This window comes from Cetorhinus maximus, chromosome X, assembly GCF_964194155.1.
Source record: "Cetorhinus maximus chromosome X, sCetMax3.hap1.1, whole genome shotgun sequence".
NCBI classification, from domain to species: Eukaryota; Metazoa; Chordata; class Chondrichthyes; order Lamniformes; family Cetorhinidae; genus Cetorhinus; species Cetorhinus maximus.
Window position 1 is genome coordinate 12,709,451 of NC_135917.1, and position 16,335 is coordinate 12,725,785.

At 51.2% G+C, this 16,335-nt stretch overlaps 1 protein-coding gene across 1 annotated transcript in view; it reads left to right on the forward strand.

Annotated features, from left to right (window-relative positions):
* Nucleotides 1-16,335, forward strand: part of LOC144672669 (integrin alpha-5-like) — a 142,308-nt gene that overhangs the window by 85,959 nt on the left and 40,014 nt on the right. The window contains 9 exon segments of the mRNA XM_078534551.1: nt 391-436; nt 799-906; nt 7,055-7,110; nt 8,530-8,684; nt 9,160-9,297; nt 11,142-11,209; nt 12,388-12,535; nt 13,658-13,738; nt 15,508-15,587. Coding sequence (XP_078390677.1) covers nt 391-436; nt 799-906; nt 7,055-7,110; nt 8,530-8,684; nt 9,160-9,297; nt 11,142-11,209; nt 12,388-12,535; nt 13,658-13,738; nt 15,508-15,587 — 880 coding nt within the window.

Genomic DNA, 16,335 nt, shown 5'->3' on the forward strand with positions numbered 1-16,335 from the left:
CTGGATGGTACAGTGGGTTATCACACTGTCCTTTCACACTCTGGGACTGGGTGGTACAGTGGGTTATCATACTGTTGTTTCACACTCTGGGACTGGGTGGTACAGTGGGTTATCACACTGTCCTTTCACACTCTGGGACTGGGTGGTACAGTGGGTTATCACACTGTCCTTTCACACTCTGGGACTGGGTGGTACAGTGGGTTATCACACTGTCCTTTCACACTCTGGGACTGGGTGGTACAGTGGGTTATCACACTGTCCGTCACTCTCTGGGACTGGGTGGTACAGTGGGTTATCACTCTGTTCGTCACTCTCTGGGACGGTGGGGGTAGTGCGATAGTATTGGTGCGTTATTTGTTGTGTTGAGTTATATTTGTGTCTTTTTTCCAGATGTGATTGTTGGGGCGTTTGGTGTTGATCAAGCTGTGGTTTACAGGTAGGAATGTGCATATGACACATTTTAGCTCCAGTGCGTTTGAGCTTTAAGACTATTTGTGACTACTACTTTTGACGCTGTTCGTTTGCCCTGGGCTCCCCAAATCCCCGAACTGTCAGAGACCATCGCCGCCATTCGCTAGTGATGGCCTCCTGCCCTGCCACTCGCTTTCCAGCCAGGGTAGGGCAGGAGCCTGGGCCTCCAAAATTTAAATGAAGGCTGGGAGGTAAAAACCTCTCCAGGCCTCTGCTTGTGAGTTTAATTGCACACGCACACACGCAACATTCACTTGAGGTTCAAGTGCTGGCTTCTGTCCCCGTTGCAACTGTTCCAGTAACTGACCCTCTGTCTCTTGGTTCTAGGGCCAGGCCGATTGTCCGGGCAAGTGCCAGCTTGAAGGTGAACCCTCCAGTCTTCAACCCAGAGGAGAAAGGGTGCACAATAAACGGCACTGACATCCAGGTCACATGGTACGTATGGTATTCCAGCCAATCACGGTTGTCTCTCATTGGCTGCACTGATTGGAGCATCCAAGATGTCCAAGCAGATATACAAATGCACTGTGGTTTTTTTTTTGGACAGCCTTGTTCTGTACCTCACCTCATCAAAGCGTGCACTCAAAAAGTGTAAATATTCTCGAGCAGAACGTCCTTTCTTAGCGCTTATGCACTTTGGGCAATTTGTGTGGCCACCTCCTCTCCCCACAGATCGCAAACGAGCGGTTACTGTTAGGGCCTGTAAGTTACTGAAAGTTACTGTGGGGGCGAGCGTAGAGACAGTCAGAGCGTCTTCACCTGTCTTTTGGATGAGTTGTTAAGCTGAAGAGGTGAACTTGAAAGATCCCATTGCACCATTTCGAAGAAGAGGAGGGGATTTCTCCCCGAGGTGATGGCCAACGTTTAGCCCTCAGTCAACATCACTCAAAAAGAAAATTATCTGGTGGATTATCCCATGCCAATTTGTGGGATCATGCTGTGCACAAATTGGCTGTTGCAGGTGCTACATTGCAATAGTGACTACACTTGCTTTTTTAAAAAAAAAACATACTTCATTGGCTGTAAAGTACTCTGGGTTACCCCAGCGGCCATGAAAGGTGCTATATAAATGCAAGTCTTTAATGCCCCCACCGCCACACTTTTTTTTTTAACCCACTGCTTTCCAAAAGACTGAGTGAAGCTACTGATCAGCACATGGACCTATCACCTCCGTCCAGACTGAATCCAGACTTCAACTTGGGTTCAAAAGCAGAATAGGTTCCGGACTGGTGATCCCAGGCCACGAATGACCAGGGAAGAACATTTAAGCCGCTTCAAGGACCGATACTGGTGAGCGAAGGGGATTGGAGAACACGCTGAGTCCATGATACCTCGGCGGAGCGAGGAGCCCATTGGTTCTCAGGAACACGCCTTGTGCTGAAATATTCCCTCCGATAGCAGACGTCACATGGACTGTGATCCCTTATTGCCGCAATTTGGACAAGTCTGTGATCGGTCCCTGGCTTCCTGTTGCATGGAGGTGGCAAACTTTGCTGCTGTTCACCTCGTCTGGAAGGAGATGGGGAAGAATGCTTGAGTTGTGCACCCCCGCTGGCTGATCCTGTGGAAAGTGCACTGGGAGAGGGTGTCTCTGTTCTGCTGTGACGAGAAACGAACTCCTTATCTGCTGCATTGTAGAACAGGGGGCTGGATTTTAAAGGGCACCGTGGTTACCCACTCCTGCCCCGCTAAAATGTTGGCGGGGTGCCCGCCCAGGGAACGAGCGGCTGCCCCGCAGTCACTGATTGGCCAGTTGGTTGCTCATAAGCTGGAGGAGCCAGTCCCGTCCCCTCGAGGACAGGAAGTCCTGCCTCCGGGAGCTGCTGGCCAATCGGATGGGGCCCCAGCAGCACCAGGCGGGAGCAGTGGCCCCTGCTGGGACTACAGGCAAGTCCCCATTGGCGATCCCCGATGGGGCTGGAGTCAGGCTGGCCGGGGAGGTGATGGGGGACCTGGTTTGAGAGGCTGAGGTGGGTTGGGGGGGACGTTAAAGGGGGGGAAGTGTGATCTTGGCATGGGTGGGTGGGTGCGAGTGCCTCTGATGGGCACGGGGGTCCTGCACCGCAAAAGAGATCTTTTTCTGCCCTACACAACCCCCCACCTTGCCCGACAGCAGCATGGGTAACTAGAGCTGTCAGGCTTTCCATGTAGAATAGGCCTCCCCTCATTGCGGCTAAAATTGGGGCGGGCGAGGCTGTTCAGTGGCCTTCAGTTGGCCGCTTAAGGGCCTCAGTAGGCCCAAGGGATAGCAGGCCTTCCATCAAGTGTATTTAAGTCCGAGATAGATAGGTTCTTGATTGGTAAGGGGATCAAAGGTTACGGGGAGAAGGCGGGAGAATGGGGTTGAGAAACTCATCAGCCATGATTGAATGGCGGAGCAGACTCGATGGGCCAAATGGCCTAATTTCTGCTCCGATGTCTTATGGTCTACCCCGTGTAAAATTTGAATACTGGGTGGGGGCGGGGGGGTAAAAAGCAGCCCACGGAGCTTGAATTCAATTCCAAAATGAACCTGGATCTGTTCACTCTGCAGTTGAGACTGTTTAGCTGAGGAATTTGACCTTGTGATGCCTGTTGTTTTAGCAGTGACAGGCCATTGAACCTGCCAATATGGCGGGCAGGCTGCTCCCGTTCGTTACCTTTGCCCTTGTCGGATGGACTAGAATTAGGGGGCGCGGTTTAAAAAGAAGGGGTCTTCCATTTAAGACTGAGATGAGGAGAATTTTTTTTCTGTGGGTCAGAGAGCAACGGAGGCAGGGTCAAAGAACATTTTTAAGGCAGAGGTAGATAGATTCTTGACTAACAAAGGGGTGAAAGGTTATCGGGAGTAGACGGGAGGTTACAATCAGATCAGCCACGATCTTATTGAATGGCGGAGCAGGCTCGAGGGGCTGAATGGCCTACTCCTGCTCCTAATTCATACGGGGTCAGGTGTGGTATCTGCTGAACACTTGCTTTTGGACATGTTCCTGGGTCACCGAACGCCTCCATGCTCACAGCAGCGAAGGAGCCAATCCTTGCCTTTCTATTAGCTCGGAGCCTGAGTGAGCACAGAGCCATGGGAGCTGAGATCCAATGTCTCTCTTTACAGGCAAAACATCTCTGCCTAGTGACTGCACAGAGAACTGCGTATTCTGCTGTCAAATGCTGACGCTTGCCAAAAATGGATTGTCAGCAATTCCCCCCCCCCTCCCCCGCACTGGGCCCCTCTATTGGCCCTCGCGTCACCTCTTGTGTGTTCCGCTCATTGCTGGAGCCCCACTGAGTCTGTACTTTGCTGTCGGTACAGTAACCAGCTGGAAGCTCTCTCTCTCTGTGTGTGTGCCTCCGGGATTGCATTGTGAGTGGACAGGGGTTTTGCAGAAGGAGGTGGCTAGCTGATGTAACCGCTACCTGGCTGCTGGGTTTGTCCCCCCACAGGCCCCTGGCACGCCTCCAGGTTGGCTTGGCTTGCCCTGCCGCTTCCTCGGTGATGTGTTCTGCGAGCGTTGGTTGGAGGTGCTCTGAGTCAGGCGGAGAGCTGTGAAAACCTCTCACCGTGACTGTCAACCACTTTAACTCCTTCAGCTCCCAGACTGAAAGCCACTCATTTCTCTGTTTAAACCCAAAAGGCAGAACCAAACACAACCAGGATATAGCTCCAACCCCATACTTCATGTACCACAGCCTTTTGTTCTCTAACCCCGTGCCCGCTATTGACTCTCCTTGGGGTGCAAGACCGTGGCCCTCAATACCTCACTGCAGTGGCCATTCTTTGAGGGAGCCCAGGCAATGAGTGTTGGCCGGCTGCTCAACTGTGGGAGGCTTCACGACTGACCTCCATTCCGTCCTCGCCTGATGTCGCCACAGACACTGGATAACAGGGGGCAACTATTGCCCAGAATGAAACCGGGGCTTGACCTTTGACCCTTGCGCTCGGTAGGGCACAGCTACTTGGTGAGATCTGATGAGGCTCCATCTGAGTAAATGCGTTGGAAGCAGTTCAGAGAAGGTTTACTAGACTAATACCTGGAATGGGTGGGTTGTCTTATGAGGAAAGGTTGGACAGACTAGGTTTGTATCCGCTGGAGTTTAGAAGAGTAAGAGGCGACTTGATTGAAACCTTTACGATCCTGAGGGGTCTTGACAGGGTGGATGTGGAGAGGATGTTTCCCCTTGTGGGAGAATCTAGAACTAGGGGGTCACTGTTTAAAAATAAGGGGTCGCCCATTTAAGACAGGGATGTGGAGAATTTTGTCTCTCCGAGGGTTGTGAGTCTTTGGAACTCTCTTCCTGAAAAGGTGGTGGAAGCAGAGTCTTTGAATATTTTTAAGGCAGAGGTGGATCGATTCTTGGTAAGCAAGGGGGTGAAAGGTTATCGGGGGTAGGCGGGATGCAGGTTTGAGGTTACTGTCAGATCAGCCATGACCTTATTAAATGGCAGAGCAGGCTCGAGGGGCTGAATGGCCCACTCCTCCTTGTCCCTGTGATCGTTCACAATCAAACTGCCAGGCCCAATGCCAAGAGCTGCTGGCACCACTTAATCTCCAGAGACGGAGTCACACCCCTCCTGAGCAGCATTTAGATGCAGCTGGCATCAGATGGTTTATGCCACAGAGCTGCTTTTGATAGTCCACTTGTCACTTAGAATGTTCTGGAATGCCACCCGGTCTTCTGCTTCAGTAGAATTTACCCTCCGCACATTGCCCTGGCTTGAACAGGCACACGGGCACGCAAAATGGCCTTGTTCAGTGCCAGGCTTCATCCTGGACTCTGTTGACTGAGCAGGTGACCAGTTCTGTTTGGGTGAAAATCATTTGGCCCCAATTGACCACCTCTGTGCAAAATAGTGACCCAAACTGTCTTCCCCTTGAGACCTCAGTGCCTCCCTGAAGAGGGCAGGAGGGAGGTCAGTGTGCAATCAGGTTGGCAGACTGGGCCAGGACAGTGAGGGGGGGAGGGGAGTGGCGCCATTGGACCAGGATAGCAGTGAGGTGGGGATGAGGGTATAGTGGGGGGGTATAATTTGAATGGAGCACTCTAGGTGATTGAGAGTAGGAGCTGCGGACGTGGAGTAGACTGGAATCAGGCCAGGAACCATGCGAGATGTTGGATATTAAGTCCTAGTGTGTACAGGAGTGTTTATGAAATGGAGAGATCTGGCTGAGTGTGTGGTTGTTTGGGACAGTGGACTATCTCCCCATGGAACCCAGGATAAAGTCACGACTGAAGATCAGGATGTGCTGGAATTCGATGTGGAAACTCCTGAGTTTAACCCATGTCCTCCTTTGGCTAAGGTGTGAAGGCACAGCCCTGGTCTGCCTTCTCAGGGAGACATGACAGATCCTGAGGCACTATTTTGAAGAAGAGCAGGGGGGGAGGGGTTGGTGGTGGGGGTAGGGGTTCTCCCTGGTTTAATAAAAGCAAAATGCTGTGGATGCCGGACACCTGAAGTAAAAAGAGAAGGCCACCTTTCTGTGCAAGGAGTCGGGAGATTTCCCAGCTTGGCAAACCCAGCCTTCAAAAACGCCCACCCACGGGTCGGAATGTCGGGTGACCCCGGAGCGTGTGTGGAGGCGTGCTGGGTGGGAAACCTGCCTCTGTGCACCAGCACTGTGTTTAAATAAATGACACAAACACAAACAGTACTCCGACCCTCACCACCTCACACCCCCACACACTCCCGATGGCACATCCGTGTCCCCCACCCAAACCCCCATAGCCCCTTATACCCCTATGCCAACTTAGTGCCAACTCATGCCCCCCCACCCACCACCCATTTTCCCTACCCCCTCTGTGCCAGCTTACTTGGTACCCTTGGACACTCGCTTGACAGCTTTGACAGCTCCAGTGAGTTTGCGCAGAAAAAGTATACAATCGTGTTTATTTTTACCAACCCCAAAGGGGTGCCTTACCTCTCCCGCAGATGTCCCGGGATCCTGTCCAAAGGGGTACTTTGGCTATCCAAACACACGCGCCAAGTTCAGACCTCGTCTCACCTGTTCTAATTCGAACGCTCCGGGTTCACATTCCTGTTCTTCCAAAATCCCACTCCAGTGCGTGTGTGAATCCCGTCCTGACCCCCCAGCCCTGCTCTTGTGAAGATGGGAAATGCCCAGTTTGTGGGCGGGACGGGGAATCTTCAGCCACGTCCGGGATTATTGCCATGACGGAGAACCTCTCCATCGTAGCGAAAATCTGGACCAGAAAGTGCTGGAAAAAAGACTCAGCAGGTTTGGCAGCATCTGTGGAGAGAGAAACTCTGTTTCTCTCTGAAACTCTGTTTCTCTCTGAAACTCTGTTTCTCTCTCCACAGATGCTGCCAGACCTGCTGAGTCTTTTTTCCAGCACTTTTCTGCTTTTATTTTGAGTTCTCCCCAGTGTTCTGGCCAATATTTATCCTTCAATCAACGTCACAAAAACATTATCTGGTCATTATCAAATTGCTGTTGGTGGGAGCTTCCTGTGTACAAATTGGTTGACATTACAACGTTGACTGCACTTCAAAGGTGCTTGGTTGGCTGTAAAGTGCTTTGAAATGTCTGCTGGTCAAGAAAGGTGCTACATAAATGCAACTCTTTCTCTTTTTTTCACTCTTTCACAGCATCAACGTAAGCTTTTGCCTCAGTGCATCAGGGAAACATGTGCCGGACTGGATTGGTGAGTACGAGAGCTGGGTTATGAGGGTGTGAAGTCATAGCCAGTGTGAGACGGCTCCACAGAGCAAAGCAATCCCAGCTTGAATCATTCGTCCACACAAGCGGAGGGGGCAGTAGGCCACAGACTAGATGCAAGAATTATTCAAATTTCAAAAACTGAGTGAAAACTGAACATCTGCGGTAAAGTGGATGGCAATTCTTGTTCAAAACCTACAACAGAGACCAGAGCACAAAAATCTAGACAGACACTTCCAGTGCAGCGCTGAGGGAGCGCCGCACTGTGGGAGGGTCAGCGCTGAGGGAGCGCCGCGCTGTCGGAGGGTCAGCGCTGAGGGAGCGCCGCGCTGTCGGAGGGTCAGTGCTGAGGGAGCACCGCACTGTCGGAGGGTCAGCGCTGAGGGAGCGCCGCACTGTCGGAGGGTCAGCGCTGAGGGAGCGCCGCGCTGTCGGAGGGTCAGTGCTGAGGGAGCGCCGCACTGTCAGAGGGTCAGCGCTGAGGGAGTGATGCACTGTCGGAGGGTCAGCACTGAGGGAGCACCGCACTGTCGGAGGGTCAGTGCTGAGGGAGTGATGCACTGTCAGAGGGTCAGCGCTGAGGGAGTGATGCACTGTCAGAGGGTCAGCGCTGAGGGAGTGATGCACTGTCAGAGGGTCAGCACTGAGGGAGCGCCGCACTGTCGGAGAGTCAGTACTGAGGGAGAGCCGCGCTGTCGGAGGGTCAGCGCTGAGGGAGCGCCGCGCTGTCGGAGGGTCAGCGCTGAGGGAGCACCGCGCTGTCGGAGGGTCAGTACTGAGGGAGCGCCATGCTGTCGGAGGGTCAGTACTGAGGGAGCGCCGCACTGCACCCAATGATGGGTGCGTTGAAAACAAGAACAAGTGCAGAACCAAATGTCATCCAGCCAGGCTCCAGGCATTTGGAGAATTTCAGTCTGACGGACCTGTCTTCCGTTGAACCCTAAGTTGCTCCATTTTAAATGTAAATGAACCTTGTGCCCTGGTCCCTGACCTGTCCACACGAAGGCCAGATATACATCGGCATGTGACAAACTGTATTTGTACATCAGTGTGGGAAGTGCGTGTGTTAGTAAATGTTTGTTTCAGTGTGTGCACGTGTGAGAGGGAGGCCGGGGGTTTGATTCGCTCAATATAAGAGGCTTGTGAGCTTACGTAAGGAGCCAGGATTTTTTGATATTGAGTTCTGAGGTGTTGTGGAAGGAAATCTGGCCACAAATATTCCCTGCAGTCACTGGGATCGGTGACATTTGATTGGGAAAAGTGGAAACCACCACAGAAAGCAGCACTAAATGAGCAACTCTTCTCCCCCCACCTCCCTTCACCCCACCTCCCTCCGCCCTTCCCTCCGTCCTCCACTTCCTTCCAGACCCTCACTTCCGCTCTCATCGTTGTTTTCTCTCTGAAGGTTTTAAGGTGGAGTTAGAGTTGGACAGCCTGAAGCAGAAAGGAGCAATAAAGCGAGTGCTGTTTCTCAATTCCCGTCAGGCCTACTTCCAGGACAGTATCGCCATCAACAACGGGCAAGGAGAAGTCTGCCAAGATTTGAAGATCTATCTGCGTGTAAGTGCTGGAATCCTGTTCAAACTGGTGCCAAATGGCTCTGTTTACTGATTCTAGGGCCCACTTCTCCTCTGGAGTTTGGGGCCTGGCAGAAGGCTCGGTCACTGCTATTCTGATCGTCCCGTTAATCTTAATTCCAATTAAGAGAATTTCTTGGACATGCGCCTCTCTGATCTGATGTGGAGTACTGCCCCACAGATGGGTAAATGAGATTCCTTACAAATGTGGTGCATTTTGGGGGGGACCTTTGAACAGTCTCGGGTCCTGCTAACCGGGACCCTTCACAATCCGGTTCTCTGTGGGCACATCTTTCCAAATGTGAAAATTTTCTCTCAACTCTGGTTACCAATTCATTGCCGTCTCCTGCTTGCCCCTTGACCTCTGCACTTTGACCATTTCCACAAGCAAGACAGCACAATGAGCCTTCCCTATTTTCCGTTGAATTTGAAACTCTTGCTGGTTTGTTTCTTGGCAGGAAGAGCACGAATTCCGAGATAAACTCTCACTGATCCATGTAGCGATGAACTTCAGTCTGGATCCAATGACCCCAGTTGACAATCATGGGCTGCAGCCAATCCTCAGCTACTCAACACGTGACTACTTAGCCCAAGAGGTACGTGCTTTCTGTTCTGTGACACTCAGGTGAGTGGGTTATGAGTTTAAAGTGAGGCGAGACCATCTCTTTACGGTCTTGGAAATATCCGTGTCACTGAAGGAACAAGTCCCCAGAGTTACTTGGGAAGTGATGCTATGGCGTTTGTGTTCCCAGAGAGGCCTATTCCAGTGATAAATATATATATTTATAAATATAAATGACTTGGATGAGGGAACCAAATGCAATATTTCCAAGTTTGCTGATGACACAAAACTGGGTGGGGTTGTGAGTTGTGAGGAGGATGCAAGGAGGCTTCAGAGTGATTTAGACAAGTTGTGTGTGTGGGCAAACACATGGCAGATGCAATATAACATGGATAAATGTGAAGTTATACACTTCGGTGTGAAGAACAGAAAGGCAGAGTATTATTTAAATGGTGATATATTGGGAAATGTGGATATACAAAGGGACCTGGGTGTCCTTGTACACCAGTCAATGAGAGTAAACAGGCAGGTGCAGCAAGCAGTTAGGAAGGCGAATGGTATGTTGTCCTTCATTGCAAGAGGATTTGAGTTCAGAAGTAGGGATGTCTCACTACAGTTGTACAGGGCCTTGGTGAGACCACACCTGGAGTATTGTGTGCAGTTTTGGTCACCCTACCTAAGAAAGGATATCCTTGCCATAGAGGGAGTGCAGTGAAGGTTCACTAGGTTGATACCGGGGATGGCAGGACTGTTGTATGAGGAGAGATTGAGCTGACTGGGCCCTGTATTCACTAGAGTTTAGAAGAATGAGAGGGGACCTGATTGAAACGTATAAAATTCTAACAGGGCTGGACAGACTGGATGCAGGGAGGATGTTTCCCCTGGTTGGGGAGTCTTGAACCAGGGGCCACAGTCTCAGGATACGGGGCAGGCCATTTAGGACTGAGATGAGGAGAAATTTCTTCACTCAGAGGGTGTGGAGGCCAAATCACTGAGTATATTCAAGAAAGAAATTGATAAATTTTTGGATATTAGGGGCATCAAGGGATATGGAGAGAAAGCGGGAGTATGGCGTTGAGATAGAGGATCAGCCATAATCATGTTGAATGGTGGAGCAGGCTCGAAGGGCCGAATGGCCTACTCCGAGTTTCTATGTTAAGGGCTCGGTGTCCTACTTTGTTTTATATTGCTCCTGTGAAGAGCTTTGGGATGTTTTACGAGATGTAAAGTGCTACATAAATTCAAATTACTGTTGCGGTGGGGGCCTAACCCTCCCCCATTTATATCCTCCCCATCAATGTTGACGGTAACTCCTTGGCTGGTGGGGAGGCCGGGGGGGGTCCACGAGTTTGCTGATTCCTCTGAAGCTCTGCGAGCTGTGTCACGGCTGCCGTCGGGCTCAGGGGGAGCTGCGATGCCGGGAGGGTTTGCTGCACATTTCCTGCAGTGGCCTGTTCGTTTGACAGGACTTTGAGAGTCTCTGTGTTGTGTGTGAGGAATCAATGAGGTTTAGTTGGAGCGGGAGTTGGGGCAGGGGGTCAGAAATCCCACATTTCCTGATGGTTGGGATTGCAAGGGACCCTGACCCAATAGCAGTTGTCAATAGATGGTTTCAAATCTACCCCTCGCCTCACCACGGCGCTGCCCTTGAGTGGCTGTGCTCACTACAAGAAACAGAAGGCATTTTAAAGTTGGTTAATGTGGATGTTGATGCAATGTGGGCTTTATGTAATTAGTGGGCCCTATCCTCAGGGTGGAGGTTCTTTGCTTTTTCTGAAACCTGATCCAAATTGAGGAGGAACTGTGTAGGGGTTTTGGTTTACATGCTTTCAAATTCAACACAGCAAATGATTTCTCTTTCTTGTGAACTTTAACCAGGCCCAGATCCAGCTAGACTGCGGTGACGATAACATCTGTGTCCCAGACTTGCAGCTCTCTGTGCATGGGTAAGTACTGCTCGCAACACCGAGCAACTTTTATAAGGGGAACAAATTGGCTGGAGCACAGGACTTGTTCGAGAGGAATGAAAACCTGCTGACCCCTACAGTGGCTGCGGGAACTCGAATGGTCGCCGATGAATTGCTGGCTCCTCTGTGTGCCGTGCAAAGCAAGGCCACAGTATGCCAACCTGGCATACCAGATGCCCGTATGCCATTCTCCCAATGGGACTCTCACAGTGCATCTCTTGCGCTCTCTCTCTCTCGCGCTCTCTCTCTCGCGCTCTCTCTCTCTCACGCTCTCTCTCTCTCGCGCTCTCTTTCTCTCGTGCTCTCTCTCTCACGCTCTCTCTCACGCTCTCTCTCGCGCTCTCTATCTCGCGCTCTCTATCTCGCGCTCTCTATCTCGCGCTCTCTATCTCGTGCTCTCTCTCGCTCTCTCTCTCTCTCTCGCTCTCTCGCTCTCTCTCTCTCTTGCTCTCTCTCTCTCTCGCGCTCTCTCTCTCGCGCTCTCTCTCTCGCGCTCTCTCTCTCTCGCGCTCTCTCTCTCGCGCGCGCACTCTCTCTCGCGCGCGCTCTCTCTCTCGCGCGCGCGCGCTCTCTCTTGCGCGCCCGCCTGCCCTCTCTCACATGTACGCATGCCCTCTCACACTGCTCCACCCCTCTGACTTTGCTCTCTCTCTCTCCCTCCCGTCCGCACATGCTCACCCAGGCCCTCCCACCCTCTCTTTTTCTCTCGCATGCTCTGTCCGTCTCTCTCTTACGTGTGCTCGTTTTTTCTTTGTCTGTCATTCTCTCCAACCCCTCCCCTGCCACAGTCTGATGTGCCATGTTTGGGCTGATGGATCAAACTGGTAGATGTTCAGGTAGATGTTAAAGGTCTCGTGGTAATTTTCACAGCAGAGTAGAGGAGTCTCTTGGTATCCTGGCCAGCATTCTTCACTCAACCAATAACACCAAAATCAAACTTGCCGTTCATGATCTAATTTCTGCATGTGGGATCTTGCTGTGTACAAATTGGCTGCTAACTTTGTCCGCATCACAACAGTGACTTCACTTCTGATGTGTTTTCTGATTGATGTGAAGCACTCAGTGATGTCCTCAGGACCGGAACTCTGTATTTCTAGACCAGGCCTGTGGAGGACTGTCCCATTGTCCTTTTAGGTAAAACTGTGGTAACTTTGCAGGGATGCGAAAACTGTGTACTTTGGTGACGACAATCCACTGACACTAATCTTTGAGGCGAGGAATCTGGGTGAAGGAGGGGCGTATGAAGCAGAGCTCTATGTATTTGTGCCACCTGAAGCTGAATACAGTGGAATTGTGCGGAATGAAGTAAGTTATTTTCTGTATTTCCAACCCTGTTCCCATTCTGAAAGTACTGCGATACTGGTCCATTCAACCTGTATAATGCATCCTGTCCCTGCCCTGGGAATGTTTGATGGGGACAGTGTAGAGGGAGCTTTACTCTGTATCTAACCCCATGCTGTACCTGTCCTGGGAGTGTTTGATGGCGACAGTGTAGAGGGACCTTTACTCTGTATCTAACCCTGTGCTGTACCTGTCCTGGGAGTGTTTGATGGGGACAGTGTAGAGGGAGCTTTACTCTGTATCTAACCCCGTGCTGTACCTGTCCTGGGAGTGTTTGATGGGGACAGTGTAGAGGGAGCTTTACTCTGTATCTAACCCCGTGCTGTACCTGTCCTGGGAGTGTTTGATGGGGACGGTGTAGAGGGAGCTTTACTCTGTATCTAACCCCGTGCTGTACCTGTCCTGGGAGTGTTTGATGGAGACGGTGTAGAGAGAGCTTTACTCTGTATCTAACCCCGTGCTGTACCTGTCCTGGGAGTGTTTGATGGGGACAGTGTAGAGGGAGCTTTACTCTGTATCTAACCCCGTGCTGTACCTCCCTTGGAGTGTTTGATGGGGACAGTGTAGAGGGAGCTTTACTCTGTATCTAACCCCGTGCTGTACCTGCCCTGGGAGTGTTTGATGGGGACAGTGTAGAGGGAGCTTTACTCTGTATCTAGCCCCGTGCTGTACCTGTCCTGGGAGTGTGAAGTGTATCTGGACTCTGGCCTGGGCCTGAGTGTTTGATTGTTCCCTGTGATGTTGCTCGTGTGATGGGAGAGCTGAATCTCGGTGCTGAGAGGATTGCTATCTTTGTCACATGTCATGAGTAGGCTTTGTTCCCAGAGTGGGTGACTGGAATGTGGCGCTAATGGAGTTGAGCGATATACCAGGGGGTGGGGGCGAGGCGGGCAGGAAAGTGGAGTTCAGGCCACGGTCAGATCAGCTGTGATCTGATTGCATGGCCGCTCAGGTTCGAGGGAGCGGAATGGCCTACACCTGCTCCTACTCCTTGTGTTCTTATGTTCTGTTCAAGGCTGGAACACCGTCCCAGTCTCCTGCACTGGGGATGGACTCTGTCTAACCTTCTGGCTGTCTGATTTGCAGAGTCTGGCGAAGCTCAGCTGTACCTATGAGAACCAAACAGTGGTGTGTGACCTGGGCAACCCAATGAAGTCTGGAGCTAACGTAAGTGTGGCTTGGGGAGGGGAGAGAGAGAGAGCTTTTGAGTTTGCGATGTGGCCTGTACAGTGAGTGTGTGCGTGTAAAACTAAACAGTGGGGTGAGTGCTGCACAGCGAGAGAGGGAGATTCACGTGAGGGGCAGGTAAATGTGTTGGGAGGGAGGGCAAGGGGGTGGAAAGCATTGACGTGGCTCTCTGCAGAAGTCTGAAGTGTCAATTGCTGTTGCCTAGCCCCAGGTGCTGGGAACAGGGTTTGCAGGATCTGGAGAGTTCCACTACCCTCCAAGCCTAACACCCTAGGAAATAGGCCCTGTACTGCTTGTCTCAGGCTCTTGGTAACTACACTTTCCGGTGCTTCAGAAATGACACGGGCTGCTTGGTTGCGTGCTGTGAGGTGTGAACAGCAATATAGAGCTCGCCATCGATGACCTGAGACAAGAGAGGGGACCTCCCTTCCTTGCCCCCCCTCCTCCTCGACCCCGATACCCTCTTTCTGCCTCTATCTCTCCTCCCTCCTTGTCGAGGTGACAAAGTTAATCAGGAGGCACTGTGTGTTTGTGTGTGTGTGTGTGTGTGTGTGTGTGGAGTGCATCTCCTCCCTGTGTTGTATATTTTATATATCTCCAGCGATGACACTAGTTTCTAAGTGGGCACCTGGCTTATTTGCAAGGGTTTTAAAAAATCTCTGCAATCGCTAAATGTCTGCGCTCACGCTTATCCCAGCTCTAGCTTCTGTGGTGTCTGTTTACTTAGCTCTGAGTCAGCACCCAGGCATAACCAATCAAGCTCAGTGAGCTCAAATCAGTTAGCAGACTCTCATAATCAAGCGCAGAGCAATTAAACACTGCGCTCTGGCCAGCTTTATTTCTCACACTAGTTTTGTCTTGTGTCTAATACTTAACATCAATTCAGTTGGCTTCCTAATTGACTCCAGTTCTGCTCTGTACGGTCACCAGCAATTAGAACTGTTACAAGTAAGAAATAATGATGCAGGGTACGGTAATATTACTGGACCAGTAACCCAGAAGCCTGGATTAGTAAGCCAGAGAGTGTAAGCGCGGACCCCACTATGGCATTTTGAGAATTTGAATTCCATTTTAAAAATCTGGCACCTGTAAAAGTGACCATGAAACTGTCGGATTTTTTTTCCTGACTGATTAACTGATATCCCTTTTGGGAGGTGTCCGATTGCGGACGTGAAGTGGGTTTGCAAGATGGGCTTGGGATGAGGGTCGGGGGGAACCCTCCTCCTCCTACTAACCCCCAAGCAGTGCTGGAAGGGCACTTGCCTCCCCTGCACAGCAGTCCACGCCCCCTTCGTACTGTCCGGTTTGCTATGGCCTAGGAAACGAGGCCGGCCAGAGTTGAATCTGAGGTGCGCAGCCTCATTAACGTATGTAAATGAGCAACTCGCTTCACGGGAGCCGATTTGGTTGCCCTCCCCAAGACCCTGTCTCCATTCAAAGCAGAGGCGGGGTGGATTGGGTTCGAGTTGGAGATTGTTGCCACTTAACACCTCACCTGGCCCAAACACCCACCCAATTTCAGTGGGGGGGCTCTGTTTTTCTTCAGTGTGTGAAAGGAAGATTGATAAGTGTGTGCATGATTGATCCGAACTGAGTGGTTGGTTGGTAGGTTCACCCTCTGTGATGATTGTCCTGACTGTATATACCCACCCTCACTCTCCTCCAGTTTTCCTGTGCTCACCGACATACTGGAGATGAGGCGTTACTGTGGCCGACTGACTGATCTAATGCGCTCTTGTCCCTAACAGCTCTCCGGTGGCCTCCGGTTCACTGTCCATCAGCTGCACGACGGCAAGAAATCTATTGAGTTTGAGCTGCAGATTCGCAGGTATGCCCACATTCCATAGACAGCCTCCCAACCTGTTTGCTGCGGTCTCTCTCGGTGAAGTTATTCAGAAAGAGAAAGCCAGTCAAGAGCACCCTGAAACAAATATTTTGCTTAATTCATTTGTAGGATGTGGGCATTGGTGGCTAGGCCCAGCACTTATTACCCAGCCCTAATTGCCCTTGAGAAGGTGGTGGTGAGCCACATCCTTGAACCAATAACTAGGCCCTCTCCACCCTTGCCTCAAGTTCAAGTTCAAGTTCAGTTCAAGAGGTGCATGGGGTAACCTATTTTGCTGCAAATCCAGTGTGAGATATCTGTTGGAGTAGTTTAATCTCCAGGAGGTGGTGGATTCCGTTGGTGTCTGTGTTGGCCGCTCTGTTAGAGACCCACCTTGTCTCGAGGTTGGTGACAAAGGGTATTTTTAGATGGGCAGGGTCATTGACCAGGAGGGTGATACGCTGCCTTCAGTATAACTCCTACCTTCAGACCTGTCAGGGTTGAATGACACCACTGGGAGTCGGGCTCCTACCAGCTTGTAGGGCCATCGGAGCTCTCACTCCTTTGCAACACATCATGGAGGGATCCCTGGAGCAGGTAACTGCTGCTGTGACTAATACCTGGAATGGGTGGGTTGTCTTATGAGGAAAGGTTGGACAGACTAGGCTTGTATCCACTGGAGTTTAGAAGAGTAAGAGGCGACTTGATTGAAACATATAAGATCCTGAGGGGTCTTGACAGGGTGGATGTG